We start from the raw sequence: 27,964 nt of genomic DNA on the forward strand, positions 1-27,964 counted from the left end.
CTCGCATTTGGGGTGACCTGGGGTATTGGGGTATCTCACCCTAACCAACTTAAGCGTGAACAGGGGACTTGTACTCGGAGAAGAAACGCTCGTGGATGCGGCCCATGTACTCGACCAGGGCGGGCTTCTCACGGATGAGAGCAGCGTGGACGGGGTTGCTGTGTCGCGTTATGTTAGCTCTTTGTCTCTTCTACCCATCCATTTCCGTGCGAGTACTTACACAGTGGTGCCGAGGACGGTAGCGAGGTTGCCGTAGACGATGAAGTCAGCCTCAGATGGACGCTGTCCACCCAGGATCCAGAAGGGCTCTCGGGACTCCCGCGAATCGAGGCTCAGCTTCGACAGCGAGGTCTCGCAGAAGCCGTTCAGGGACATGACAACGTCGGTGGCGAAGGCCTTGACCTCTTCGTCAGAGTAGCGGCCGACACCCTGGAACCACAGCTGCGAGTTGACGTAGCCGCGAGCCGCCTGGGTAGAGATCTGCTTGGCGCCCCAAACGAAGTGGGAGAAGGGGCCGTCGTGCCACATCATCTCGTATTGGCCGCGCCATCTCTCATACAACTGCGTCGAGCGTTAGCGTAGGCTCCTGTATCCTCTCACACTCCTGTTTCGGGGGTTCCTTACGATAAGGAAGTAAGCGCGATCCTCCAGCATAGCGCGGATGCAGGCATCCTTGGCCTGGTCGGAGGGAGAAAGCTCCTTGTTGAGATCCTGGAGCTTGCCGGTCTGCACAAGACGCTTGATGATGAACTGGGACTCGCCGACGAGCTCGTCCGAGTCGGCAAGCTTGACGTAGGGTACCCGGTACTTGGGTGCCTGGAAGATGTTGGCAGCGCGGTCTACGTGCTGAATACCGGCATGGCGCAGGCGAAGACGCAGTTGAATCGAAAAGGGCGTGTATCCATACTGGCCGGTAGGGCGATCGAAGCTGTAGATGATCAGGTCGTGTCCAACTCCCTTCTCCACTGCGGCTTCGTCCTCGGCAGCTTCTCTAAGCTTGCGCGGGAGGTAGCGCTTCAGAGCCAAAGCATTCTGCTTGGTGTTCTGGGCTCCTGCCGGTGCGGTCTTCTTTGCCATGATGCGAACGAGGGGGGGTATATGGGTATCTTTTGGGGGTATCTCTGGGTATTCAATGAATAACTAACTGTTCTATGCTGCCGCAGACCACAGGAGGCTTCTAGCTGTATTATTTATTGTTTTCGATACAGCTTCGGAGGTGTTCGACACGGGCGGCCAGTTCGGAGCTGCTGGAGCTTTGCAACATGGTAGGTGCTGGTCGCATTGCAATGGAAGCCCTTGGCTCCCGAAACATGGCCCGAGTCAGACCGTTAAGTAAAGCGAGGACAAAGCTGAAAAATCCCAAGTCTGTCTTGCATGAATGCAAAATCAGATGGATTATTGCAAGTGGATGGGAGAAAAGCCTCGCAAAGTGATAATCTGATATCAGCCACGTCATAGCTGTTCCATGTTGAGTTGGTAGACAAGCTTAAGAACGAGGCTAAAAAGGGATGCGAAGTGGTGGTGTCTGAATATGCATCTGGATTTGAGCATAACCCCGACTTGTTCGTAGGGATATCGTGGCCATTCTGTAGCCTCGTCTTCCCGGCCAATTTTGGAGCTCCGTGGCCGTTGCAATTCCTGCCTGCTCAATCGCCAAACCACCTGACCCCAGGTTTATGCCCAACTCAAACCTAAAACACGGTCACCGTGTTAACGTGATCGTTCTTGAGTACCTCAAACACGAGGCCAGGGAATCCAAATAGAGTAGTGGTTGAATCGTCGCTGCCATCGAATCTCTTGGCGCCACTGTCCTCCCAACCTCCAAGAAATTCGCAGCTACTGCCGGGGCTATCACCCCAGCCCCTATTGAGCACCATGCCTCTTTGGGGGGCTCTGAAGTCGCCTTCAGGGTACGCGCTGTTCCACCGTTCGTTCAGTCTCTCTTTCATCTCGGTGAACTTGGTCTCTGAGTTTGCCGCCGCACCGGGAGAGCCATCGTCAAGATAGCTAACTTCCCAACGGCAGCGACGGTGTCTGTTGAACTCATATGATCCAGGTACGTTACCATGAAGGACTACTTTCGTAGCAACCAGTCGATCAGGAGACTCCGACTTGATGGGTTTTCCTGGCGGTACTTGAGACTCGTGTTGCGAAGGTGGTGGTCTTGATGGGGGCAAGGGGGTAGACACCAACACATCAAATCCTAAGTAGAAGTAATTGTAGAAACATTCGCCGGAAACGTTTCCGGCGATGTCTTCTTCGATGGCTTCATCGTTGGAATCGTCTGAGCCAGTGTTGGCAGATGATTGGTCAGTGTCCGTGAGATCGTCTGGCCGACTTAGGTCAGCGCCGTTTGACCGAGCTCTGCTGTGGCTCGCCGTCCGAAGCTTGTGTATTGTCATTCTCTGGTCGTTCTTCCGATAAGTAGCGTTCGGGGGACCGAGCTCAGCGATCAACTCCTGTGGGCTCGTCTCTCCCAGGATAATCCAAAGGGACGAGTTGGTCCACTTGCGGAACAACTGGAGCTTCCCACCACCATGAATCTTGACCAGCGAGATTTCGTCGGGAACGACATCCTTCCCCCTTGGAAGAACGGGAACCGTTTTGACACTCGGGAGAACCTCTGTCCAAAGGCTCTCTCGAGCTTGGGCCCACGAGTCTCCGCTGAAGACAGCCATGGATGTGGGCACCTGGCTTGTCGCAGCAGAGAGGAGTGACACCACATCCTTATTGGGGGAGTATGCGGATTCGGCCAGTCGAAAGGTAAAGGCAACGCCAGGGTAGGACAGTATGTAGTTACCCAGGTTATCGGAGGAATCGGGTGTAGGGGGTATGTACTCTCCACCGTAGGTTGGTCCGAGCAAGCGATGGTAGATTTGTCGGAAGGTAGGGCCGGAGGTAGATTCTCCGGGAACTGGAGACGATGGCGGTCCCTGCGCGTTGGCGGGTTTGACGAGATCACGGTCCTTAAACGTGACATGATTCTTTGTGAAGTCGACAATCTCTATCAGACGCAGACGTTGCTCCGGCCCGTCGAATCGTAGGCGTATACCGTTGGCAGGGAGGCTGAGGGTCACGGGCTGTTGGACGGGTTGCTCGCGGGAGTAGGCAAGGTCGAGTTGTGGAAAGCGTTGCGGTTCGGCCTTCAGTCGCGTTAAGACATCATGCAAGGACGCTCCAAGAACTAAGCGACAAGCAATAGAGTTAGCGTCCGAGTGTGTACTGCAGCAGGCATAGTTCATGCAAACCGAGAAATCCCAGAGCTCGTCCTGGGTGCAGTTGCGCAGTGAAGAGCGACATGATGAGCAATCGGATCGGGGCTCAGCGCGGGGTCCGCCAAGTGTTCAGGGCGGTGTTGTTGCAGGAACTGGGTTGGGTTCTAGAATGGATATGGTGGCATGAGATGTGGCTACTGGTGGTTTTGGTAATGTCTTGCGCAGGAGAGATGTGTATGAGTGAAGGAGAGTGCTCCGAGAGCCAGCAGTAGAGACGGCGCAAGTTGTTCTCCTATCGTTGTTCACGGGTCCGTCAGAGGGGTTCATGTGATGCTGCAGCAGTGACAACGGACTAGCGGGGCGTGGGGTCGGAATGAGACGTCACTCGCTTATCAGAGGTACAAGGTACAAGATAACACTGTTAAAGCAAATCAGAGTCGTTGAAGACAGGTGCAGCAGATCCACCGGGCATGCAGGGGCCATGAGCTCTTATCTAATCGGCCAGCAAGCTCCAACGGAACACCCCAGTCAGGGAAGTTGCAGACCTGAACCAGTGGAGGATGGGGAAGCTGTTGGGCTTCCTTCCGCTGCAAGCACGACAAGTCACGATCAAGGTACCAGGGCAACTCACATATCTGGGAAGGCAAATTGGAGAAAGTGCTTGCCAAGAAAGATATCTTCAGTCCGTGTTAAAGTATATTCTTTGCCTCAGGTAACTAGGTACATCTTTGAACTATTGGCAGGCGTGGGGAAGACAGCCAGCGTAGCATCAACATCATCTCAAGAATGTGTCAACGCAACCTCTTGGCTCGTCGGAGAATCGCCTCTTCCATCTGCTTGCAAGGTTTCTGCAACATCATGAACTTCTTCTGTACACGAACACCAGTCAACAAAAGCCAATAGACAGAACTTGCCAGAGATCAGGACACTTTGTATGCCACCGGACATACCTCCGGAAAGTCTCTCCAGTTCCCTCACACGAGGCTTCCGGCTTTTCCACCGGCTGCCTTACTGTCTCCGCATGGAAACCATCCCGCCTCTGCAACAAGTGTGCTTGCAACGGCCAGCAAGACGCTTCATTCGGTAGATTTAGCTTTCTCTCGCCTGAAGTTGAGCACGGAGAAGCCTCCAAGGCCTGATGCCCACGGACCGTCTTTCGACGAACTCTCACTCTGTTTCACCTATTCTTATTATTTCAATCTACTTCTCTACAAGGATGGACCGCAGTATCGCACATTTCTCACACCACTCAATCAATCTCCTGGCCAGTCCTCCCACCACTACGGCTCGCTCGGAATTGGCATCGATTTATGAAGAACTGTGTGTACGTCCCTCAGTACTCAATAGTGAGCCTGAACTGGATCACAGGCCGTTTCGTCCGCCTTTCACCATGCTATTCCATCAACCTCATACTTAGAGCCTTAGCGTTGATGCCACTGTCTCAAGCAGTGTCTTGGCCCACTCTTTATTTCGAATAATCAAGGGGAACCTAACGTTTTGCTTAGACTCATAAAGTACATCACTAGAAGCGCGGAGCATCAATGTTCAACATACCGCCTCGTGTCCACCTCTCACTGGTATTATGCCACGATGGTCGGGTTGCCGCGGCACTCGTACCTCGTCTTCGGATTCGCCCTGCCTTTTAATTGACTTTGGTGTGCCTCTCGGAAAAGACATGGAGAACGGTTCTCGGTCGGCGCAGCGAGTGCTACTACTCTTCAGTTTTCAGAACTAGAGTCCAGTGAAGCCTCACAAGCCCCGGAATTCACGGCCTTCTTGTCTGGTTATGTCTGGACGTACACTTATTCATCTCCAGGAGCAGCTGTAGCAGCTAACCCTTAGCAAGCTTGTCGATGCCTCTATTCCCAACAGACCGACACGGGATTAAAGTCTCACAAGTACGTGACGAGCAAGATGGTGGAGTCGACAGCTGGATGTGCCTAGAATTCAATCTGCAGAAGTGAGTAGACGACCGAGGGTGAGCAAGCGACGTTTCCACGGGCCCGACTAATCCCATCAGGCACTAGCATGGTCATCGGACCTAAACCGTGCTTCTTAGATGGAATTATGGGATCAGTATCCACGATGAACCTGAGCCTTGTCGCTCGATCTCAATTGTCGTTGTTAGAGTGCTTCTTTGCATCTTCTGGACTACAATACTTCAGGCGGTATTCGTCAAAACTTGCAAGAATCACGGCGTCCCCGATCCGGGGTATCTTGCATTTCTTGAGATCCGCAATTTACTGCGTTAGGTAAGATCATGCTGTCAAGTAGCAAAAAGCAATGCAAACGTCTGTGAGCTTCTCTCTGGCCATTCTCCCCGGACAGATATTTCTACTGACTTCGTTATACCAGGTCGACAGCTTTTACAGCACAGGTGCCGGTTCCACAATCTCCGCTTGACTCGACTCTTCAAGAATACGCGGGATTGCCCTTCAGTGTCGCTATGATTCGGTTTCATTCTTCAACTTGAAGTACGACGATGGATCTTGCAGATCGATGCCGGCGCCAGCGGACAGTTTCAAGACGACGGGTGGGCCGACCGTGCGATCACGCACAGATTATGGCCTCAGAAGTCGCATGCACTATTCACTTACCTTCCACTCTCTGGGCCACTGAAATCGAATCCCATTGCATAGCTCAACATCGAATTCGCATTCATGCCCAACGTAGGCGCTTCAATGCCCAACAGTATCAGCGCTTGTATGCGGCAGCTACAGCTTAGGCGGATCTCAGGTATTCCAGAGCTTAACATGTCGGCATAATAGGGGTCAACGACGTCAACGCCATGGAATGAAGGAGTATGACCCATCTCTACGCCCGAAAACATTGTCCGGCGTAGCAAGTTGAGCACCTACGAAGGATCGCGTCCTCGTTGAAGAAAGCAGGCCGCTAAGAACGGCTGCCGCCTAAGCTTGCCCCAAGGCAGTCTCATCCGCGCAAAACTCGCCTCACTCTTTGTGCCAAGACGTGTCAAAGTTTGATCTGATATCTGAGAGCAACTGCCGTTGGCGACAGGGTCCACCTCATGCAGTCGTGCAACGATGCTCCGCAACGTGATTCGGCCACGCCGTCTCCCTGAGCAGCGTGTCGACTTCGATTCCTTGGAATTATGTAGACAACGTACCATGATCTAGTTATGATAAGCAAACTGATATGTGTTGGCAGATGTTCAAAGTTAGCGAACGCCAAATAAGTACCTGATGAGTTGAGTACCAGTGAAAATGGCTCAGACTTCCATTCTCTCGAGTTGCCATCATTGAGTAAATCCAATGTTACATCTCACAATGTAGATACAATCAAACCCCATCACGAATAATTAATCCTTGCGACCGCACCTTACACCTGGAAAGCATGTTTCTACTTTGTCGAGTAGACACCACCGACAAGCGTAACATTCGAAAAATCAGGAAGTAGATAGATCCGAATCGCGGTATGGTGAGAGCAGCTTCGAGCACACGATGCCTTACGATGTAACGCACACAATGAACGCAATGAAGCCAGGTTCGACCACTTCATCCATCGTCTGCTCACCAGAGTCGGAATTCGTTCCTGTGACGTGGGTTTCTTTTCAAGCGAAGAACCAAAAGCCATGCCGCTTTTGCCGCTTCTGATTCGCGGGTTGGGAGGTGTGGCCATCTCAACACTGTCTCGTTGGTATCGACGCGGGAAAGGATTCAAGCGATGCTGACTATACCTTGAATAGGTAGGTGAGTATCCAATGTTAATCGGGACCTTCAACCCTGCTCTTCCCCTCAACACTTTTCCATCTTGCCATGTCATCGCCACTCGGCCCCGAAAAAGACCTCTGCAGCGCAGTCTCGAGAAATAACCACAATGAACGTCAGAGATGCCAGCCTAGCCTCTCACGATGCAGACTTCATCGTAGAAGCCTTCGACTCGACCCTCGCGCCGCTCGTGGCTATGGGCAGCGGCGCGATGTGGGGGTCGCAGCCCTTTAGCCAGAAAGACGGCTTCGTCGAGGAGAACCTCAAGGATGTGGCGACGTCGGAGAGGTACCGTAGTACCGGCGAAGGCGATGCATTGCGAATCTTTATTGCCGAAGTTGAGGTTGAGTCCCCGGCGGGGACCGCCGCGATTACCCCGCACGATGCCGGGCAAGATGAGCCGGGCCCTCGTTATAGGACCGCCGAGGATGGGAAGCGCTACGTATCCGTCGGCGCCGCGTTCGTGCGCACGAATTGGCTTCCGAGCCACGTCGAGAGGCAGTTTGACAAAGAAGAGAAGATTCGCGACGAGTTGGGGGGAAAGAAGGACGGTTTTGTGTATCTCGATGTGATCGTCACGGATTACAGGACCGGGCAGTATCGTAAGGGCGCTGGAGAGGCGCTCATTCGACAGGCCAAGGAGCATGGGGTTGCGGAGGGCATGCAGGTGCTTTATGTTGATGCGTGGGCTGGGAACGAGAAGAAGTTGAATAGGTGAGTGCGAAAGAGGATCGATCTGAGATGATACGGTTGTTTCTAATGCCGGAGAACAGGTTCTATGAACGGCAGGGATTTGTTGTCGTTGACGACTTTACTTTTGCGCGTACTAATAAACCTGCTTGGCTTGGTACGCTTATGCGTCTGGATTTGACGATGATTGATGGACGGCAGGCATGAACAGGCGCATCCATGAGTTGTGTCGGGACCGTTGGCGAGACACCAACAAAGATCTCTCATACTAGGCCATTTTACAAGTTGCCCATACGACATGTTGGAACTCCAGCCCAACCTCTAGGCGAAGGTCAAGAATCGTAGCTTGCTTTGATCTGAATCGAACCATCGTCTCATGGGATGGCTATCTGGTAGTGGTGCCTGGGTTTCTATCAAAGTGGGACCCGGTCTTAAGGTTTACGTTTAGATCAGACCCAAATAGAGAAAATGAAGAAAGGAGAGAAGGAGACGAAAAAAGGGGACCTCTATAGGGAATCGAACAAAAGGTTAGGTTGAGTGAGGTTCGAGGACTTTCGGGCTAATACAAAGACTCCCCCCTCATACCCCTCGGCCACGTTCCCCTTGAATCTCTTATGACAGGAGGAGAGAAAATTTGACTCGAGTACCCTTCTTCTCAGGGAGTATTCTACTCTCTTGGATGGATCGTGCGAATACACGACGGCACCCTCCTCATGTGAAGGTACTCCCGGTTGCAAGCCTTTATAGAGAGGCTCAACTGCTGACCGCATTCAGGCTAAATAGAACCTCAATGTCACCACCCTCCACGTGGACTTTCTCCAATGTTTACAGCCTGCTATCATGGGTTCGATGCAGCGTACGAACGGTTTCCAGAAACGATGCTTCCGTTGACTCGGGAAATGGGGAATGTTGCAGTGTTGGACTGAATGAAGTAGCGGAGACTACCTGGCAGAACCGCCGGGGGCCCCCATTCGTGTAGCATCACTATTTCCCGTTTCAGGGTCCGGAGATACACATAGTGTTCGTTCCGTAGGTATTTTATTCTATGAATACCATAGACTAGACCATGTTTGAATTGCAAGCTGGGCACAAAAGCGCAAGCGGAAGACTTTTGTCATGTTCAGTCGCTGACTGGCGGCCTCAAACGGTCGAGTAACAGCCGAGGAATGCCCTACAACGACGGAAACATTGATGGGACTCGAACCAGGAATGGTAAACCCTCTACAGCTCAATTTTGGCAAATCTCACAACTTCGTCTCTTTTCAGAGGTCCGAGGTTGTTGGTACATGAAGGTGACGACGCAGCCACTAGCCCGCAATTCTTCGGAATCATTGCATCCGCCGCCCACTTTCGCAGACCTCAAAGGGAAAAGTTGCATATAGAAGACGACGTCCATGGCCTACCATCCAAGGATACGAAGAACAGCTGTTTTTCACCAAGTTCAGATCCAAAAATCCGCCCATTAGAGTTTACAACAGAGCGAGAAAAAGGGAAAAGATCGAATCTCACAATGCGGCCCCTCACCCTCCTAACCACGGCTCTCGCAGGCCTCCTCGCCCCCTCGCTCGCGAGCGCCGCCTCTCTCCAACAGGTCACTTCCTTCGGGGCCAACCCGTCCGGCGCAAAGATGTACATCTACGTCCCGGACAAGCTCGCGGCGAGCCCACCCGTCATCGTAGCGATCCACTACTGCTCCGGCACGGCGAGCGCGTACTACTCCAACACGCCCTACAAAGGGTACGCCGACACCTACGGGTTGATTGTCATCTACCCGGAGTCGCCGTACTCTGGCACGTGCTGGGATGTCAGCTCGACCGCGTCCCTGACGCATAACGGCGGCGGAAACAGTAATGCCATTGCGAACATGGTGACGTATACGCTTGATAAATATGCCGGTGACAATAGCAAGGTATTCGTGACGGGGACATCTTCGGGGGCGATGATGACGGTGAGTTTCTATTTTCCAAACAGTAGCTTTTGTCGAAAGACATATAAAGTAAAGGAGAGAGACTCTTCATCTTAACAAGTGACATTCTGCTAAAATCTAACAAACTTAGAACGTCATGGCAGCAACCTACCCAGAGCTCTTCGCCGCCGGCATAGCCTACTCGGGCGTCCCCGCGGGCTGCTTCTACACCGGCACCGTCAACGGCTGGAACTCTACCTGCAGCCAGGGCCAGTCCATCGCCTCGCAGCAGGCCTGGGCTCAGACGGCGCTCAACATGTACCCCGGATACAGCGGCAGCCGGCCCCGGATGCAAATCTACCACGGCAGCGCCGACACGACGCTGTACCCGCAGAACTGGAACGAGACGATCAAGCAGTGGACGGGCGTGTTCGGGTACAGCCTCACGCCGCAGCAGACGCTGCCCGGCACGCCGAGCGGGCAGTATACCAAGTACGTGTACGGACCGAACTTGGAGGGAATTTACGGGACGGGGGTCGGGCATAGTGTGCCTGTTATGGGGGCAGAGGATTTGAAGTGGTTTGGGATTACGGTGAGTGTGATTTCGCTCTCCGTTTCTTTCCCTTCTCTTTCAAAGAGTAGAGCTTGACTGACATTCGCAGGGCGGCTCCACGCAGCCGGGAACGACGACGCAGACCTCGGCGGCACCACCGGCGACGTCGACGGCGAGCGCGCCGCCGACCGGAGGCTGCACGGTCGCGAGGTGGGGCCAGTGCGGCGGGAGCGGGTGGAGCGGCTGTACCGCCTGCGCGAGCCCGTATACTTGCCAGGCCGCGAACCAGTGGTACTCTCAATGTCTTTGAGTGACTTTCATGGGTTGTTGCAGACGAGAAGGCAGGTAGAAGGATGTCTGGATCTTACACTGCAGGGTATGAGGGTAAGTCAAGGTAAGTTCAAGAAACGGCGCCGATGTGGGGCCGTCGGTCTTCCGGGATGCTGGTCCAAATCTCTCCTCCGGTCGACCGAGCTTTTTGAGCCGAACGGTTGCCGGGAGAGTGTTTCCACTCTTTCCAGATAAGGCTACTTGATCAAACTTACTTCTGAGGGGTTTTCCTCTTCTTGTGCCCAGAATCAGCTGTTTTGAATGACTCTCATCCCTGAAAAAGTACATGTAGAGGCGTCGTCGGCCGTATTCCGACCCTTGTCTAAGGCCGAGAAGTCGGCCTTTACGCCATGCACAACAAGCGTGCTGCACGAGGCTTACTCTAGCTCCGACCGGGAGACTGGTAATTTGCTTGGATGCGTGCAATTATGCCACGAGATTTCCCAATACTGTTCAAATATTTGGTAAAATCTCGGAGTGAAGGGCGGGAGGATGACCGCCGCAGGGTATTGCGTGATAGCGGAGAGACATCGCGCATTGGCTGCTTGGCGAGAGCCGGCTCACCACTAACCTCGCAGAATGAGACGACAAGAAGAACATAGTCTATCACATCCTTCGATAACGACATTTTGATGGGACCCACAACAGTTATTGATGCCATGGAGGCTACGAGGTTAAAGATCGCAGGTGTTCGCTGATGGCTTCCCTTTGAGAGCATGCTTTGCATGGAGCCTAAATGAAATCTTTTCCTCGGGCTTTGCGCACTTATACCTCACGAAAGTGCACTTGATCGTAGTTTTCGATCAACGAAATCACCCAAGTCATGGCCGACGAGAAAGAGATCGAGCCCAAGGTGACGTCTACGTCGAAGGGCAAGACCGTCTCGGAGAAGAACGCCGACGTGACGCTGCGGCTCCTCGAGCAGCATGGCGACGAGTTCGGTCCCATGACGCCCGAGATGGAGAAGAAGATTCGTAGGAAGCTCTATCTCCGCGTCATGACTCTCCTCTCGGCCATCAACATCATGCTTTTTGTAAGTTGATCGCGATGGAACCTGGGTTTGTGTGATGAGCAGTTAGCTAACCGTGACTTATTCCCCAGGTTGACAAGTCGACGCTCGGTTATGCAGCTATCTTGGGCCTCTTTGAGGAAACGGGAATCAGACAAGCCCAATACAACAACTTGAACACGATGTTCTACGTCGGTAAGCAAAAAACTCACCTACGCATCCTCGCTCTAACAACCCACAAACATCAAACAAACACAACTAACACACCATCCTCAAAGGCTACCTAGCCTTCCAATGGCCAGGCCACATCCTCATGCAAAAGCTCCCCTTTAGCAAATACGTAGCCATCACAATCTTCATCTGGTCCGTCCTCATCTTCCTCCACTGCGCAGCAACCTCCTACGCCGGCCTCATCGTCCTCCGCCTCCTCCTCGGCGCCGCCGAGGCCACAATCGTCCCCGCGATGGAAATCACAATCGGCATGTTCTTCAACCGTCGCGAGCAGTCCTACCTCCAGCCCGTCCTCTGGATCACCTGCCAGGCCGCCCCCCTCGTCACCGGCTTCCTCTCCTACGGCCTCCTCTACGCCGAGGGGCCCGTCCTCCCCTGGAAGCTCCTCCACATCGTCACCGGCGGCCTCACGCTCTTCCTCGCGGTCTGGGTCTGGTTCGAGTACCCTTCCAACCCGGCCGAGGCCCGCTTCCTCACCTTGGAAGAAAAAATTCACGTCATCCGCCGCGTCCACGCCGCGCAGCAGAGCTCCATCGAGCAAAAGCGCTTCAAGCGCGAACAAGTCGTCGAGACCCTCCGCGACCCCGTATCCTGGCTCTTCGCCCTGCAGTCCTTCACGCTAATGTACTCCAACAACCTAAACTACGGCCAAAAGAACCTCATCACCACCTCCATCGGCATCAAACCCCTCGGCTCGACCCTCGTCGCCGCGGCGGGCGGCGCCTTCGGCATCCTCTGCTGCGTCGTCGCCACCCTCGCCCTCCGCCGCTGGCCCAGCAACCTCGCCCTCCACGGGACCCTCTGGTGCATGCCCGCCGTCGCGGGCGGCATCGCGATGGTCACGGTCCCCTGGGACCGCAAGATCGGCCTCCTGGCGTGCCTGATCCTCGCGGCGGCGACGTACGGCGTGACGTACATCATTGCTCTCGGGTGGACGACGTCCACGGCGGCCGGGTACACCAAGAAGCTGACGCGGAACGTCATGTTCATGCTGGGGTACAGCGTCGGCAACCTCGTGTCGCCGCAGATCTGGGTGCCGGCCAACGCGCCGCGATTCTATGGCGCGTGGGCGTCCATGATTTCGGTGAGCTGGATCGGGACGCCGGTGATTTTGTGGATCATCCGGTTCATACTCGTGAGGAGGAATAAGGAGCGGTTGGAGTATATTGCTGGGCTGAGCGAGGATGAGCGGGACGGGTGGGTTGAGCAGGTTGACGAGGGCGGCGAGACGATCCGGGTCAAGGTCGATTTGGCGGTTTTGGACCTGACGGATCTGCAAAATAAGCAGTTTCTATACCCCATATGAAGGGGTGAGGATGTAGTTCCTCATAGTTGTCAGCGTCTTTGCGAGGACTGTTGAATATCAATCATACTGCCGTCAGGCCTCGTATCAATCTCTCGACTGTCCCAACCGTTCTATTTCCTTTGTTTCCAACTATGGCTTGCTGAGATGCAAATCGACTTAGAGACCTGAAGGTCAGATTAGTGCTTACCCAGTCGCCCATAGAGTTTCTCTCAAACCAACAAACAAGAAGTCAATTCTAGGCTTATCAAAACTTAACATGCAATCCATATAGACTTCAAACGGTCTACACTCGGTGTTAGCTGTTTCAATTGGGTATGCATAGCCGTGTTCCTCTAGTAAGAGACTGTAATTGACAATTGCTCAGACGGGCCACACAATGAGACTTCGCAAATTGGCTCTACTTTATGTGGATTGGTCAATGGCGTGCGACGCTTATTTATCGTCATGAAGTCTTTAAAAATGCGTAGGACATGACAAACACTTCTAGGAAATGCGCAAGTCGAGGGATCAGAAGGAGAAAGTTGTATTATTCAGTTTTTGAGACAAGCCGTTAATTTGCTACGACATCTATGCCATGTCCATTCCAGGCCTGATAACTCCCGGCTCAGCATTGGAAAAGAAGTAGTTAAACAAGGTTTCTGTATGACCTTATTCAGTGAAGAATGTGACAAAAAGGGTTGAATGTGGAATTTCGGGCCAAGAGAGCCGTCTTCCCTTTGAAAAACGGCTCGATTACACACAATAGGAGCCACGAATGGAGAGAAGTTGAGCCGCAACCAAACACCAGCCTCACTCAACTCTCTTCTTGCCCTCCTCGGCATGAAGGTACCTCGCCGTGCTGAGACCGCGCTCATGACGAGCAACAAAGGAGCCAAGGACGGAATCCTTCCGGGCCTTGGACATGTGCTCGGCGTAGCCCTCGTTGGCCCACGGTCTGGGGTTGAGCTTAGGCCAGTTGACCTGAGATAGGTTGTCAGCTGGATTGAACATGGACAGGGACAAGGGGCAGCATGATGGCTGTGACTTACGTAAAGCATGCCGTGGCTAAAGACGAAGCTGGCAGACCAGACGGCGACGGCGAGCCAGAAGAGGATGAAGACACGGATGGTGACGACGGCCTCGCTTTTGGAGAAGAGACCGACAAGAACGAGGAAGATGCTGAAAGCGAGGAGGTAAGGGACCGACTGGATGAGAATGGGGCGGCGGTCGGCAAAGACCAGGGAGCCTCCAATATTTGCGGTACCAGGGAGGAAAACGCCGAGGAACAGGTCGTACGAGTCCTGGCGGGGACCGTCGAAGAAGTTGTTCTTGAAGTAGCGGGTGACGCCGATGCGGGCATCCTGAAGAGCGCCGACCTTTGTGCGGTTGCCGGTGCGGGTGACGTCTGTCTTCATGGCTCCGGTGCCGGAGTACGAGTTGGACACAACGTCGGCGTTGTCGGCCCAGAGGTTGCGGAACATGTGCTCAAAGGCCGGGTCTTCGTCGCGGAAGGACGAGCCGCGGGACATCAAGCCCATCTCCTCAAAGATGCGATCCAACATGTGGCGGGCAAACATGGATTGGACCACGTTCGTACGATCCAGGCAGTCCATGCAATTTGTGCGCATGACGCTGGTCTGGTAGCTGCGTGGCTCGAGACGGCCGTCGTTGGATCCCGGCATGTCCACCGCACGGAAGTAGCCTTGATCTTGGAGAGCCTCCTGCAGCTTCTCGACGAGGGCGTATGCGCGGTGCATCTTCATGCCCTTGGTCTCGTGGTGGTAGTCAAAGTAGATGTAGTGCAGGCGGTCAAACTCGACGGCGCGCTTCTCGGGCTGGATTGTGGTGAACTTTTCGTCCGTGATACGATCGCCCTCGGTCCGCTCTTTTGGCGACGATACGAGCTTCTCAACCATTTGCTCGTATGAGCTCTTGACGCGCTGCTCGCGACCCTTTTGGTTCACGAGGTTGATGAGGTAGTTGTCGCCGTAGAGACGGATCTGTTCCTCGAAATGCGCCTTGGCCGCCGGCAGAGCGCTATCAATGCCGCGAACCTGCAGCTTGGGAACGTAGCGGAGGCTGTTGATCTCGGCCCAGTAGGTGGGCACGCTGCCGCGAGTCTGGACGTAGGACATGATCTGGGTCTCCTTCCCGTCGGCGCCGTACTTGCCGCTCTGCATATCGCTGCTGCCGGCAAAGCCGCCCATACCACTGCCTGAGTCATTGAAGATGGTGATCTGCTCCGTCTCGTTGTAGTTGGCAGCGTGGCCCTCGTCGTCAACGCCTCGAGTGAAATATCTGGTGCCGCCGCGGTGTCTAGATCTACGAGAGATGAGGGTGACGGTGACGGGGGTTCCCTTGAAGGTGGTGGGGCGGATCTCGAGCATGCCAAAGATGACGGGGAGGATGAAGGGGTCGACGCCGGGCTGGGGACCAACATGACCTCTGGCGCCCCTCGTTCGGAAGTCGATCAGGTCTGACTGGATGAAGCGGTTGAAGAAGAAGCGGTCGTCTGTGCGCTGCCAGAGCGGGAGAGAGGCGTCGGCGGAGGCCTGGCGCTGGAAGGAGTTTGTGAGGTCGAGAGAGTAGGAGAAGTACATGGGGCCGTTCTTCATGAAGGTCTCAAGCAGACCAATAAAGGTATCTTCGTCGGGGTCTCGGATCTGGCGCTCGCGCATGGGAAGGATCTCGGTGCTGATAACTTTGTAGACCATGTGGCCCTTGAGGCGGCCGACAGGCTGGGCCTTGTTGATTATGATGACATACTTGTCTGAAGAGAGAATGGGAGTCAGCAAATTGTGTTGTATTGCAGGCCAAGAGGGGTTGACGGCGTTGCTGGCGACAGTATGGGATCCTACCAAGTCTGAGTTGGACTATGCCCAGAATTCCGGCGATGCTTGATTGCCGGGATACTCTCTTGCCCAGGCCTGCATCTCCAAGGCGAAGGTCTCCGGTCGGTCTGTCAATGACCAGGGCAGGAGCATCAGGCGAGGAGGGAGAAGTGAAGACGTAAGAGTCGGGAGCGACCTTGACATTGATGTCGCGATAGGGAAAGGTGGGTGCCATGGCGACGGGCGGCAACGGGATGATGAAAGGGTAGTGAGTAGCGAAGAGAAGGAAGAGCTAGACGGACAAGGCAATGCAAGGCTAGGCAAAGCAGAAAAGAAGCGAATGAATGAGGGGAGGTCGAAGGGAGGGGGGATGCCTTGAAGCCCTTATTGTCGTCCAACTGGGAGGTTGTTGAAGTTGGAGCTGACGGTCGCAAGTTCAAGCGTCGAGCATTCAGTACCCAGAGCCTTGAGGACAGCTTGAGGCTTTGGTTGGCTGCACTGAATTGTGAACCCCAATGAAAATGGCTGTCGTCACTCTGCAGTCGCAAGCACAGCCTGGGGGGAACGGGGGGCAAGGGGAGCGTCTCCACACAAGGTAAAGGTACTTTGACGAGGTACCTTTTCAAAAACTTGTAGGAAACGACCTACTGTGTACATAGTAGAATACCTTAACTGAGGTAGAACAGCCTGCTTAGAGCTTCGGTACTGCTGTGTAAGGGGCTGAAGACGCACTGGAACTCTGGGAATCTGAATGTCCGGCTTGTGAAAGAGGGACCGAACAACTAGAAGCACAGGCCATGATCAGGAGCTATGATCCAATGAGGGAGCTGGGCAGCTGGTTAGATCTGAAGATTACATACGCAGTACTCCTGGAGAGCCATCACCTTAGGTAAGCCTGGGATCAAGAGCAGTCCTGAGGTGCTGCCAGTCCTGTGATGATGGTGCCGTGGCTGATTCATGACTAAAGCAGTACGTACCCCTGATGATGCACCCGACCTCTGGCGGCGGCAGACTGCAACTGCCACTGCCCAGCAGGCCGGGAGGGACCCAGAGATTACATAACACGGCAAAATCCTCCCGTCGGCCAATCAACGCAGACCACTTTGCCCAACTATCGAGCTGGAGGTCACCTTAGTCGGGCTTCTGGCGGGTCTGGCACCTGGTCAGAAGTCATCGGGGTCGTAGGTGTCCCCCGTCCGTCCGTCCATCTGCACCTGACAGCCCGGCGACTGGTGAGTATCATCTCAGCGCTCCACTGCAGAGTACCTACAGACGTGTAGACAGCTTGGTCCTTAGGTAGGTAAGGTACTGTGATAAGGTACCTTATTAGTCGGGCGCTAGGACACTCTCAACCACTTACGCAGTACCTTGCCTTACGCAACCCGCAATAAAGTACGGAAGTACCAGACAGTGAATGGGCATCAGTGATCACCCACACATACACACCACCCAACAGCACCGACACGCCCCCCCGAGACCCCCAAGAACGGTTGACCCCAAGGCAGTCACATTATTCCAGGCCCCGATTTACCATCAACTCCCATCCCGCTGCTTCCCACCTTACATTCCACCACCACCGACCTTTACGCAGTACTCGCACTCTCGCCCCTCCCGCCGCGCAACCACGAATCTTTTGATCCACGACGGCTGCTGTCGCGACCCTCGATCCCTATCTCGATCAACGTCACATCGCCCTCATTTCCTCCATTACGACTTGCACCATCCTTTCCGAACGCCAGCGAACGAGTCCGTCCGGCGACATTCGATACAACCGTCATTCTAGAACAGCCTCTCGCTCCGTGTGTTAGGCTCATCAAACGCCGACTTTCCTGCCATCGCCCGCTTCTTCCCAAAAACCTCTTCTTCACATTACGCAAAAATGGCTGCCCGAGGCCCCGGTGCTCCTGGTGCGCGCGGAATGAACACGCGCTTTGCGCAGTTCAAGCTCGTCTTGCTAGGTATGTGTTCTTCCTTGCCGCCCGAGTAGTCTATCATAACAATAGCTAACGGTTACGATGATACACAGGCGAATCCGCTGTTGGAAAGGTATCTCATTGTCCGGATCGTCGTGGAAATTCCAACCGTTGGTGCTAACCCGTTGTCCAGAGCTCCATCGTGTTGCGTTTCGTCAAGGTAAGTCCCCGATGCCCAACTTGTCCCGGCTTCATCATCACACCAGGTCATTAACCTTGTGCCACTACAGGACCAGTTCGACTCCTACCGCGAATCGACCATCGGCGCCGCCTTCCTGACCCAGACCATTTCCCTCGACGAAAACACCACAGTCAAGTTTGAGATTTGGGATACGGCCGGACAGGAGCGATACAAGTCCCTTGCACCCATGTACTACCGCAACGCAAACTGCGCTGTGGTAGTTTACGACATTACCCAATCTGTAGGTTGAATGATAACCTATGGCATCCTTCACAAGAATGCTAACAGCAGCAAGGCATCCCTGGATAAGGCAAAGGCGTGGGTCAAGGAATTGCAGAGACAAGCCAACGAAAACATCATCATCGCCCTCGCCGGCAACAAGCTGGATTTGGTCACCGAGCAGCCCGATAAGAGAGCGGTGTCCACGGCCGACGCCGAGGCGTATGCGCGCGAGGCCGGACTCCTCTTCTTCGAGACATCAGCCAAGACGGCCGAGAACGTCAAGGACCTCTTCACTGCTATCGCCAAGAAGCTGCCGCTTGACCAGGCCGGCCCTAGGCACGCTCGGCCAGGCCAGCGACAGGGCGTTAGCCTTCAACCCGAGACTCCTGGCAGCAATGTCAGCGGGCCTTGCAGCTGCTAAGTGAGAAGAGACTCACATTCCAACATCATCATCATCATCACATATCGAAAGAGCCCAAGGAATACGGCGAAAGATTGGCATCACGTCCGAGGCGAGACAGGCTCCCGTTGGCAGACTGCGCGATGGCACCCATCAGTTCAGGCACCGCACCAATACAAGCACGTACACGACGGCGTTTGGGCTGGATGGGTTTGGGCTGAAGAAGAGCGTTGTCGCAAACCCCTACACCAAAGAATGGGTATGCTAGACCCAGCTTTTTAATATCAACAGTACGTTTTTTTGAGAGAAGGAGAGAAGGGGAGAGTTGCGTGTGTGTGTGATTTTACATTTCGAGTCTTCATTGAGCTGGTCATTCGGTTGCGGCAACTCGGGTGTAGGGACAGTCCTGGGATAAGACGGTGTACGGGAACGGATTCACTTTACTGGGGGAAGCATCCTGCAGCATTTTTCTGATGTACAGTATGCGATAGAGGCAACTGTTTCTCAAGGATGGGGCCGTATACAATTTCTTATCGTTTCATTCCTGGGCTTGGTGATGTACTACACATGGTCCCATTGACGTATTTACAAACAGCTCGTGGATGCCGATGAAGATTTCCAAATGCTGCCATCAAGGAAGTAAAGCTTGGTGACGTAGTTTCGTTTAGGCATTATTTTTTTTTCTTCCCCCAATAATTCGCCAGGTTATCGAGACTTTTGAGAGAAAATTCACGCAGAGCAGAAAGCTGTATCATTCCCGTTAAAACATGGATTATTTCAATTTGATGAAGACGGGAGAGGGTGAAAGCCGCGTGTCAATAATTGACAGGTGACGTGAGCTCTTTCTGAGGTACTTTACGTAGTAAGGTAAGGTACAGGCAGGCAGGTGGTCCTGGCTGAGATCCCGGTTCCTGCCGCTCGGCGCTCGCAGCGGACCAGCACGGCGCGGCTGGAAGCTCACCCAGTTTTAGCCGAACTTTTCCCTGAGCTTTTTTGTGCCTGGATTCCCGTCACCAAAAGGTACGGAACACCTCCCACTGCAACTCCCCCTCGACATCATTCACCCCCAATTACGCCCTGTCGGCCCATTGCATCCCCTCATGTTGCGAACGTCGATTCGATCCGTGAGGGTGCTCGGCCACAGGCCTGCGGCGGCCGTCGTTGGCCGCCAATGGCAGGCCGCTGCCGCCCGCCAGAGGAGGCATTTCGCAGACGACAAGAAGCCCGCTGTCGACCCTTCCAAACCCGCCGTCCTGCCGGCATCAGAGACCATCACCTCAGAGAAGAGCGCCGTCCCCGAAATTTCCGCCGTCGAGCCGACCATCCCCAAGCAAGAGGTTCCTCTTACGCCCCCGACTCCCGATCCCGCGGTCGTCGTTCCCAACCTCGAGGCTGCCGCTGCCGCTGCCGCTGCTCCTCCTCCGCCCGAGTCGCCCGCTGCTGCCGCGCCCAAGAAGAAGGGTTTCTTCCGCCGATTGAGAAACCTCGTCTTGACCCTCGCCATCCTCGGCGCCGTCGGCTTCGGAGGCGGTGTCTGGTACTCGCGCGTCAACGATAACTTCCACGACTTCTTCACCGAATATATTCCCTTTGGCGAGCAAGCCGTTCTCTACTTTGAGGAAGCGGACTTCCGCAAGCGATTCCCCAACCTCTCAAACAAGATCAAGGGAAGAGATACCGGAAGCCAGGTCAAGATTCCCGCCCAGAGCGGCGCGTCATGGAGAGTAGCCGATAACGGCGAGCCCGCTGGTCGTCAGTCGAGTGCTGTTGACAAGGCTGCTGCCAAGGTCGTCGCTGTCAAGGAGGAGGTGAGCAAGCCGGCCGAAAAGCCCAAGCCTGCGCCGGAGGCTCCCAAGGCCGCGCCTGAGCCTGCCAAGGAGACCAAGCCTGCTGCTGCTTCTGCGCCCAAGGAGGACTCGAACGGATTCAAGGCCCCCGAGGTCAACGAGCCTTCGCGATTCCCTCCCATTGCCCCGATCGACGCGCTGAAGATTGAGGATGCCACCGAGCCCGTCGTCCAGGACCTCGTTCGCATGCTCAACGACATCATCACCGTTATCAACGCTGACAAGGCCCACGGCCGCTACTCTCCGACCATTGCCAAGGCCAAGAGCGAGTTGAGCAAGGTCGGAGGCAAGATCAAGGCCATCAAGTCTTCGGTCGAGGAGAAGGCTGCTTCCGAGGTTGAGGCAAAGGTCGCCGACTTTGACAAGGCCGCCAACGACCTGATTGCCCGCGTCGAGTCCGCCATGGTCGCCCAGGAGATCCAGTGGAGAAAGGATTTCGAGGACGAGATGAAGAAGGTCAAGGATGCCTACAACGAGCGCGTCAAGCTTCTACTGGAGCGCGAGAAGCAGCTTAATGAGGAGCGTCTTAACAACCAGCTTCTGGAGCAGGCGCTCGCCCTGAAGAAGGAGTTTGTCGCCGAGGTACAGGGCCACGTCGAGGCAGAGCGCGAGGGCCGCCTCGGCAAGCTCAACAACCTGTCGGCGGCTGTCCAGGACCTCGAGAAGCTGACGACGGGCTGGAACGAGGTTGTCGACACCAACCTGCGCACTCAGCAGCTCCACGTCGCTGTGGACGCCGTCCGCGCCAGCCTGGAGAACGCGACGACGCCCAAGCCGTTTACGCGCGAACTCGTTGCGCTCAAGGAGATTGCGGCCGAAGACCCTGTCGTCAACGCGGCCATTGCCTCGATCAACCCGTCGGCCTACCAGCGCGGTCTCTCCAACGCGGCACAGCTTATCGACCGCTTCAGGATAGTCGCCAACGAGGTGCGCAAGGCGTCCCTCCTGCCCGAGGAGGCCGGCGTCGCCAGCCACGCGTCGAGCTACCTCCTCAGCAAGGTCATGTTCAAGAAGCAGGGCCTGGTCGGCGGCGACGATGTTGAGAGCATCCTCACCCGCACGCAGACGCTGTTGGAGGAGGGTAACCTGGATGCTGCGGCCCGTGAGATGAACGGTCTGCAGGGCTGGGCGAAGACGCTGAGCAGGGACTGGCTCGGTGAGGTGAGGAAGGTTCTTGAGGTCCAGCAGGCTCTTGATGTGAGTATACCCTCGTGAAATGCATGTGGGGAATGTTCGATAACTAATGTGTTTAATTCTAGGTCATTGCGACAGAAGCGCGCCTGCAGAGTCTCAAGGTAGAATAATGGACGGGAAATATTCTTTTTCTTTTGTTCTAGTATGACGGGGGGCTCTCACGGGGAGACTATTTAGAAGAGTGAGAGTGAGCAAGATAGCCTAGACCTCTGGTCTGTGTAAGACATAGCCCATAGACTTGAATGAAGGCAGTGTATTTTATCAAGTCTTTCTACTTGTGATATCCGTACTACCTCTGTATGCTACAGACCCAAAGCGCGGTTTGACATCTGCTTAGTTGATTCATTCGGGCCATTACCCAACCTGAAAGGAAGCTTATTGTAGAGACACATGGTTAACTAGTACCTAAGGTAAATGGTATAAAACACGAATTGAGTTTTGAGAGGCTCTCCGACGCGCTGTCACAAGCCGGTGCCACGAGAGCGGTCCGGACTACCTTATTAGGCGCAGACTTTTAAGGAAACGGGACGAGCGCCGAGCGCAGGGCCCCCGGACCACGCTCTCCCGGCTCGAGTCCCGAAGCGCCCACCCCCAGTGGAAGCCGCATATAATCAGAATGAACCCCCCACCGAAACCCGGTAGCAGACGCAGCAGCTTACCACACCCCGAAGTTCTACCTTCCCAAAGTACCTTAAGCAGAGTTCAAGGGAGAGCTCTGGTAACCCCTCCATCTCAAGCCCCGCTGCAAAGGACCTCCCGCCCAAAAAAAAAGAGAGGGAGCATTCCCAACGTCCTTGATGCATCATGCATCCCGCCACGTAATACGCCTCACGCGCAGCGCCAGCAGCAGAAGTTTCCTACGTTCTACATTCTTGGGACGACGAATGATGGCTACCGCCGGGAGGACGTACAATGTAAGTCTTCCCCCAAGATGTCCCCCTTCCCGCTGTGAAGCTTCAGAGCGTTGTCTCCGAGGTCGGAGATCGCGACATCTTTGCCGCTTCAAGCTTGGCTTTACAGAGCCACGCAATTGAGGACCGCAAGACGAGGAGAGGAGAGGACAAAAGCACACTGCAGAACCAAACTTTACTAACTCAGTCTAACCCCAGGACGCCGTCGACGCGCTCAACACCCTCCAAACCCCCTTCGCGGTAATCGAAGCCCGCCGCAAGGCAGGCATCCGCCCCGACGAAGCCTCCGTCGCCGAAATGCGAGCGTACCTCGCGCGCGTGGGCTACTCCGTCTCCGACCTCGACAGCCTCAACGTGATTCACGTCGCGGGGACAAAGGGGAAAGGAAGCACCTGCGCCTTTACCGACTCCATCCTCGCACGGCACCGCGCCGCTTCGCCAAGGTCGATACCGCGCAAGGTTGGGCTGTTGATCTCGCCGCATTTGATTGCGGTTAGGGAGCGGATACGGATTAACGGCGTGCCGATATCCGAGGCGCTGTTTGCGCGGTATTTCTTCGAGGTGTGGGATCGGTTGGGGGAGGAGAATAAGGTGCTGGAAGAGGTTGTTGCGGTGGGGACGAGGCCGATATATTCGCGGTATTTGACGCTGGTTAGTTTCCATGCTTTCCTGAGCGAGGGGTGCGATGTTGCTATTTTGGAGACGGGGATCGGAGGGGAGTATGATGCTACGAATCTTGTGGGACGGCCTGTCGCGACGGGGATTACGACGTTGGGGATCGATCACGTTTTTGCGCTGGGGGATACGGTGGAGAAGATTGCGTGGCATAAGGGCGGGATTATGAAGGCTGGGAGTAAGGGGTTTACGGTTGAGCAGGTTGCTGGGGCGGCGGGGGTGTTGGAGGAGCGGGCGAGGGAGAAGGGGGTCGAGATGGAGGTTGTTGGTGTTGATCCGCGGCTTGAGGGCGTCAAGATCCGTCCGGATGCAGTTTTCCAGAAAAGGAATGCGAGTTTGGCGGTGCGGCTTGCGGAGACTGCGCTGGAGAGGGTCGATCCCGAGTTCAGGAGGGACCCGGAGAGGTTGTCGGCGCCGTTTGTGGAGGGGTTGGAGGGGGTTGTTTGGAGGGGGCGGTGTGAGGTGAAGGAGGAGGGCGCTGTTGCGTGGTACGTTGACGGGGCGCATACGACGGATAGTCTGAGGATGGCGGCGCGGTGGTATGTGGATGAGAGTGCGAGCAGGGGGAAGAAGGGGCCGAGGGCGTTGGTGTTTAATCAGCAGGGTCGGACGGAGGCGATTGACTTTTTGGATGGCATGTATGAGGCTATCAAGAGGGTGGATGGGAGGGCGTTTGAGAGCGTGGTGTTTTGTACGAACGTTACGTATGCCCAGACTGGGTATAAGCGAGGTGAGCCCCCTTTTTCTTCTCAAATATCTTTGGGATGGTCGGCATGTTTGGATGAGAGAAGAAGATGCTGACTTGACGATGATCAGACTTCGTCAACCACCAGTACGACGCCAAAGCCATCGAGGCCATGACGGTGCAGAGGCAGTTTGCGGAGCGCTGGTCCAAGCTGGATCCCCACGCCGACGTGCGCGTGATACCGACCATCGAGGAGGCCTTGAACCACGTCCGGAGCGTTGGCGAGGGCCTGCCGGAGGGCGAGAGTGTACAAGCTCTTGTCACGGGCAGTCTGCATCTTGTTGGTGGCGCGCTGGGCATCCTGGAGGGCGCGGATGCTTTGTAGATGTTTCCAGGGTGTGGAGTATTCATGTTGCTTTTGCGTTTGACTCCAAGAGGTTGGGGTCTTATGGGATACAATGGGGTTTAACAACGGCTTTACATAGGGGCACGAACAGACATGTCCTCACGGATTCAACTCTAGATTTATATGTTCTATATTCTTTAGTCTTCTATTCTGGGTGGATTACAATAGATTTTCCGGCTCCAAGAAGCCGATGACGTTTCCAACGAGATACATGCTCCCCGTAACCAGCACGTTTGTCCCCGACGATGGCTCCGCGACGCCATCGACGGCGCTCTTCATCTCCGTCAGGTCCCTGCACACCATGACCTTTGTAGCAGGATACAGTTCCCTAAACGCCGCAGCACACGCCTCCTGAACACTGAGATCTACCTCCCCGCCCTCGCCGGCGATGTTAGTCTTGTCGTTCCTCGTGAAGATGGCCGCGGCCAGCCGCGTCTCGGGGTCGACACCCAGGGTCTTCATCTGGCGGAGGAACTCTGTCAGGAGGGCGGAGGCGTCGCGTTCTTGCTGGTTGAAGACGAGGACGAAACTTTCTCCGTCGTTGTGAGTGGTGTCTGAGGAGGTTGTGGCGGTGACGATGGGTGATATCCAGCGCGCTACTTCAGCCAGACTATCCGCGTTGTGCGCGCCGTCGAGGTACCACGATACACCACCCTGTCTGAGAAGTTCGTGCCGGCCGCGGAGCGTCGCCTCGCGGAGACCGGCGATGATGACTCCAGGGACATCCGCCAGCGAACGATTCGCCTTTCCTACCGTGCTTGACCCCGCTTCTCGGGCTTGAAGGACCTGAATATGCCGCCTCGCAGCCAGCGCAGCGAGAGCCTGGTTCCTCTTTTGAAAGTCCCCGCCTGGTAACTTTGCATCCTTGACACCGCTCCACGCAATGACATCCTCGTCGTCGACCTCGATTAGCTCCGCGCCTACTTCGCGCGCGCGGGAGCGGAGGGTGGTCATCACGCCCGGGTGCACCTCATCGGATAACCTGCGCGTGAAGGTCGCGACGCCGGGTTTCATCACACCCGCTTTATGCCACGCAATCTGCGATGGTGTGGACCCCAACATCGCAACATGATCGATGCCCAGCTGCGTGATGACCGAAGTCGTCACCGCCTCGGCGGGTATGGCGTTCGTGGCGTCGTATTCGCCGCCGATGCCGCATTCCAACACCACGGTGCGGACGCGGAGTTTGAGGAAGACGTGCAGGGCGAGGAGGGTGAGGAAGCGGAAGTAGAAGGGTTTGGAGCCCGGTTCGATGCCGAGGTCGGGCCCGGTGCTGCTGGCGCTGCCGCCGGGTGCGGAGGGGGAGGTGCAGGAGGAGAGGGTGTCCCAGAGTTCGAAGAAGGATGTTGCGAAGAGGGTTTGGGAGATGGGGGTGTTTGAGATTGCGATGCGCTCGCGGGGGGTGAGGAGGTGGGGGGAGGTGTAGGTTCCTATGGGGCCTATGTGTGTCGTGGAAGGGGGCGAGGAGGATGAGGATGAGTGGTTGAGGAGGGCCGAGGTCGTGAGGGCTGTTACGGAGCCTTTTCCTTTTGTGCCTGCTATGTGGATGAAGGAGAGGGAGGAGAGGCGTTCGGGGGTGAGGTTTGCGCGGAGGAGCCAGGCGCGCATTTCGGGGATGGCGAGGAGGTTTGGGTCTGCTGTTGGTGTTGCTGGTGCTGCGGTGGTGGGAGCGGCATCTTTTGGTTTGTTGAAGAGGGCGTGGACTTTGAGGTTTGGGATGAGGGTGTTTAGGAGGTTGATTGCGTCGGTGTAAGTCCGTGATGATGGCGGTGTTGCGGGGGGAGACATTGTGGTGATGAGTCTTGATGAGGAGGGATTATTGAAGGGGTGGTTTGTGAGGCGCAATGAGGCTGAGATTTGGGTTGGGCGGAAGAAGAGCCTCATGAGTGTGAGATGCTGGAGAGGGAGGTGGATGGTAGGGGTATGTGATCACGACGTTGAAAGAAGCATTGTTTGTGAGTTTGGTGGTTGGTGGTTGAGGCTGAAATTAGGTTGGTGGTTTGTGAGTGGTGAAGCTTTTTTGAGTGAGTTCCCACTTGAGATGAGAGTGAGCTATTCGAGGGAGGTTTGGAACTCCACTCGAGGTCTGTCAGTCACTCATGTTTGTATCACCTTTACTGGTTGAAGTAGTACTTTGTACAGCATCTATGTGTGATGCATTCGAAAATGTATTCTGCTTTAGTAGCTTGAGCATACCAAGCATCGGTGGCTGGGATTGACGCTCTATCTAATTGCTCCGAGAAGACGGGCTGTGTACCGCAGCAGAAACTTGGTAACTGTTTCGTAGCTTGGCGGGTAGATATTCTAGTATGATTCTCATGGTGATTTACAATATACATAGTCAACCTTACAAACATACCACTATATTGCCATGAGAGAAATGTGTTACAGTCTAACTTGGTAACAAATAGAGAAGCAGCCAATAGACAAGACCACTAGACACAAATGTGAACCCCCGATCGCAGACACCCAGTGATGATGACAAGCATTCCGACAACCAAGGATAAGCCTTCCATCGCGGGGGGAACAGCCGAGGTGGGGGCAAGGGAGGACCCTGGCACTTGTTCAAACTTCTGGCTCAGTCCCTCATTCCCGTCGCAAAGGTGTTACTGTCTGCGATCTCGGCGTCCAAGTCGCAGGGTCGCAGGATCGTAATTGTCGCCGTTGCAGATGTATCAAAGATGGTCAAGGATGGAGACTATAATCCATGAGCGGTTGTGAGTTAATGCTAAAGACTGATTACCAAGCCTTAACTGGAATCTAGCAGTCTCGCGGATGACGGCACGGTCCAGGTGGGATAAGTCAACAGATGGATTCAATGAGCAGCTTAGCAGTCTTTAGCTTCCGAGTCAGGTAGTTCGGCTTCGGCTTTGGGTGGTGGATAATAAGAACACCAACTCGTTTGGGGACTCGACATTAACATAAACCAATCGGCAGGACGAAGTGCTCCGAGAAGACCTTATGAGTCTATACGGATAGAGACTTCGGATAAAAAGGACTAGACATGAAGTGTGAACTAAACACTCTCACCGGCTCTCGCGCCGAGCTTGTGCTGGTTAAATCCGATGTCGCATTAGCCCCAGCAAGAGTTCTCTACCTATCCGTATCCATGCTTTTAGTGTAGTCATTGAGTCAATCAACTTTTGCCGATTCGGCAACGCGGCAACAGTCGACATTTCTGTCTCTCGGCTCTCGTCGCTCTCGCGTCTTTCCACCCCCATACTACCTTAGTAGGTAGGGTACACTATTACACACGATTTTCACTTACCCCAGTCTTGGATGCTTTAGATCTCACACCCCTTGCTCTTAGCTGCTTCGAGACCAGTCCCTTTACGTCCACTTTTCCCTCGCCATGGGACCAGGGGAGCGTACAGGTTGGAGCGCATGTGGAGGTGCTTGTCATCGACTTTGGATTCGTAATGGAAATTTGTTGCGCCTTTGGCTCGTCACTTTTCTTTCGTTTCGTTTCGGTGACTTTTGACTCTTCCTCTTGACAACCATGACGGAGCGACTGCTGCTACGGGTTTCTTCTCACTAGTTGTAGCTGAACATTGTCACTCACTGAGCAATACCTAGTCTCGGCACGTTGTATCTCTCATCGCCTCACCGTATCTCTCTCTCTTTGCGCGAAGCTGGTGATCTCATTTCAATTCTCACGTTGAAAGGTCCAACTCAGCTAGCTACCTTTAGAC

General features: G+C 54.8%; 10 protein-coding genes across 10 annotated transcripts; 6 read left to right on the forward strand and 4 right to left on the reverse strand.

Moving 5' to 3' along the window:
- Nucleotides 1-49: 49 nt before the first annotated feature.
- CPAR01_01480 (uncharacterized protein) lies at nt 50-1,077 on the reverse strand (the record flags this gene model as incomplete). Its single annotated transcript, XM_060485769.1, has 3 exons — nt 50-158; nt 221-561; nt 625-1,077. The coding sequence occupies 3 exons, from the start codon at nt 1,075-1,077 to the stop codon at nt 50-52; spliced, it is 903 nt and encodes a 300-aa protein (XP_060356626.1).
- Nucleotides 1,078-1,691: 614 nt separating this feature from the next.
- Nucleotides 1,692-3,300, reverse strand: CPAR01_01481 (uncharacterized protein; the record flags this gene model as incomplete). Its single annotated transcript, XM_060485770.1, has 2 exons — nt 1,692-3,184; nt 3,249-3,300. 2 exons carry the CDS (start codon nt 3,298-3,300, stop codon nt 1,692-1,694), a joined length of 1,545 nt encoding a protein of 514 aa, XP_060356627.1.
- Nucleotides 3,301-7,052: 3,752 nt separating this feature from the next.
- CPAR01_01482 (acetyltransferase) lies at nt 7,053-7,661 on the forward strand (the record flags this gene model as incomplete). Its single annotated transcript, XM_060485771.1, has 1 exon — nt 7,053-7,661. The coding sequence occupies one exon, from the start codon at nt 7,053-7,055 to the stop codon at nt 7,659-7,661; it is 609 nt and encodes a 202-aa protein (XP_060356628.1).
- A 1,482-nt stretch (nt 7,662-9,143) lies between these two features.
- On the forward strand, nt 9,144-10,402 carry CPAR01_01483 (PHB depolymerase family esterase; the record flags this gene model as incomplete). Its single annotated transcript, XM_060485772.1, has 3 exons — nt 9,144-9,581; nt 9,691-10,131; nt 10,202-10,402. The coding sequence occupies 3 exons, from the start codon at nt 9,144-9,146 to the stop codon at nt 10,400-10,402; spliced, it is 1,080 nt and encodes a 359-aa protein (XP_060356629.1).
- Nucleotides 10,403-11,245: 843 nt separating this feature from the next.
- Nucleotides 11,246-12,968, forward strand: CPAR01_01484 (major facilitator superfamily transporter; the record flags this gene model as incomplete). Its single annotated transcript, XM_060485773.1, has 3 exons — nt 11,246-11,455; nt 11,524-11,626; nt 11,710-12,968. The coding sequence occupies 3 exons, from the start codon at nt 11,246-11,248 to the stop codon at nt 12,966-12,968; spliced, it is 1,572 nt and encodes a 523-aa protein (XP_060356630.1).
- A 789-nt stretch (nt 12,969-13,757) lies between these two features.
- On the reverse strand, nt 13,758-16,013 carry CPAR01_01485 (uncharacterized protein; the record flags this gene model as incomplete). Its single annotated transcript, XM_060485774.1, has 3 exons — nt 13,758-13,928; nt 13,997-15,717; nt 15,806-16,013. 3 exons carry the CDS (start codon nt 16,011-16,013, stop codon nt 13,758-13,760), a joined length of 2,100 nt encoding a protein of 699 aa, XP_060356631.1.
- Nucleotides 16,014-17,657: 1,644 nt separating this feature from the next.
- On the forward strand, nt 17,658-18,575 carry CPAR01_01486 (Ras family protein; the record flags this gene model as incomplete). Its single annotated transcript, XM_060485775.1, has 5 exons — nt 17,658-17,736; nt 17,805-17,824; nt 17,885-17,911; nt 17,982-18,173; nt 18,228-18,575. 5 exons carry the CDS (start codon nt 17,658-17,660, stop codon nt 18,573-18,575), a joined length of 666 nt encoding a protein of 221 aa, XP_060356632.1.
- A 1,079-nt stretch (nt 18,576-19,654) lies between these two features.
- Nucleotides 19,655-21,705, forward strand: CPAR01_01487 (mitofilin; the record flags this gene model as incomplete). The annotated part of the gene is made up of 2 exons (XM_060485776.1): nt 19,655-21,598; nt 21,661-21,705. The coding sequence occupies 2 exons, from the start codon at nt 19,655-19,657 to the stop codon at nt 21,703-21,705; spliced, it is 1,989 nt and encodes a 662-aa protein (XP_060356633.1).
- Nucleotides 21,706-22,482: 777 nt separating this feature from the next.
- On the forward strand, nt 22,483-24,251 carry CPAR01_01488 (folylpolyglutamate synthase; the record flags this gene model as incomplete). Its single annotated transcript, XM_060485777.1, has 3 exons — nt 22,483-22,509; nt 22,705-23,911; nt 23,998-24,251. 3 exons carry the CDS (start codon nt 22,483-22,485, stop codon nt 24,249-24,251), a joined length of 1,488 nt encoding a protein of 495 aa, XP_060356634.1.
- On the reverse strand, nt 22,690-26,060 carry CPAR01_01489 (uncharacterized protein; the record flags this gene model as incomplete). Its single annotated transcript, XM_060485778.1, has 3 exons — nt 22,690-23,700; nt 24,000-24,243; nt 24,436-26,060. The coding sequence occupies 3 exons, from the start codon at nt 26,058-26,060 to the stop codon at nt 22,690-22,692; spliced, it is 2,880 nt and encodes a 959-aa protein (XP_060356635.1).
- Between the last annotated feature and the right edge of the window lie 1,904 nt (nt 26,061-27,964).

The sequence above is a fragment of the Colletotrichum paranaense genome (assembly GCF_030867605.1).
Source record: "Colletotrichum paranaense strain IMI 384185 chromosome Unknown Scaffold_1.1, whole genome shotgun sequence".
In the NCBI taxonomy this organism is placed as follows: Eukaryota; Fungi; Ascomycota; class Sordariomycetes; order Glomerellales; family Glomerellaceae; genus Colletotrichum; species Colletotrichum paranaense.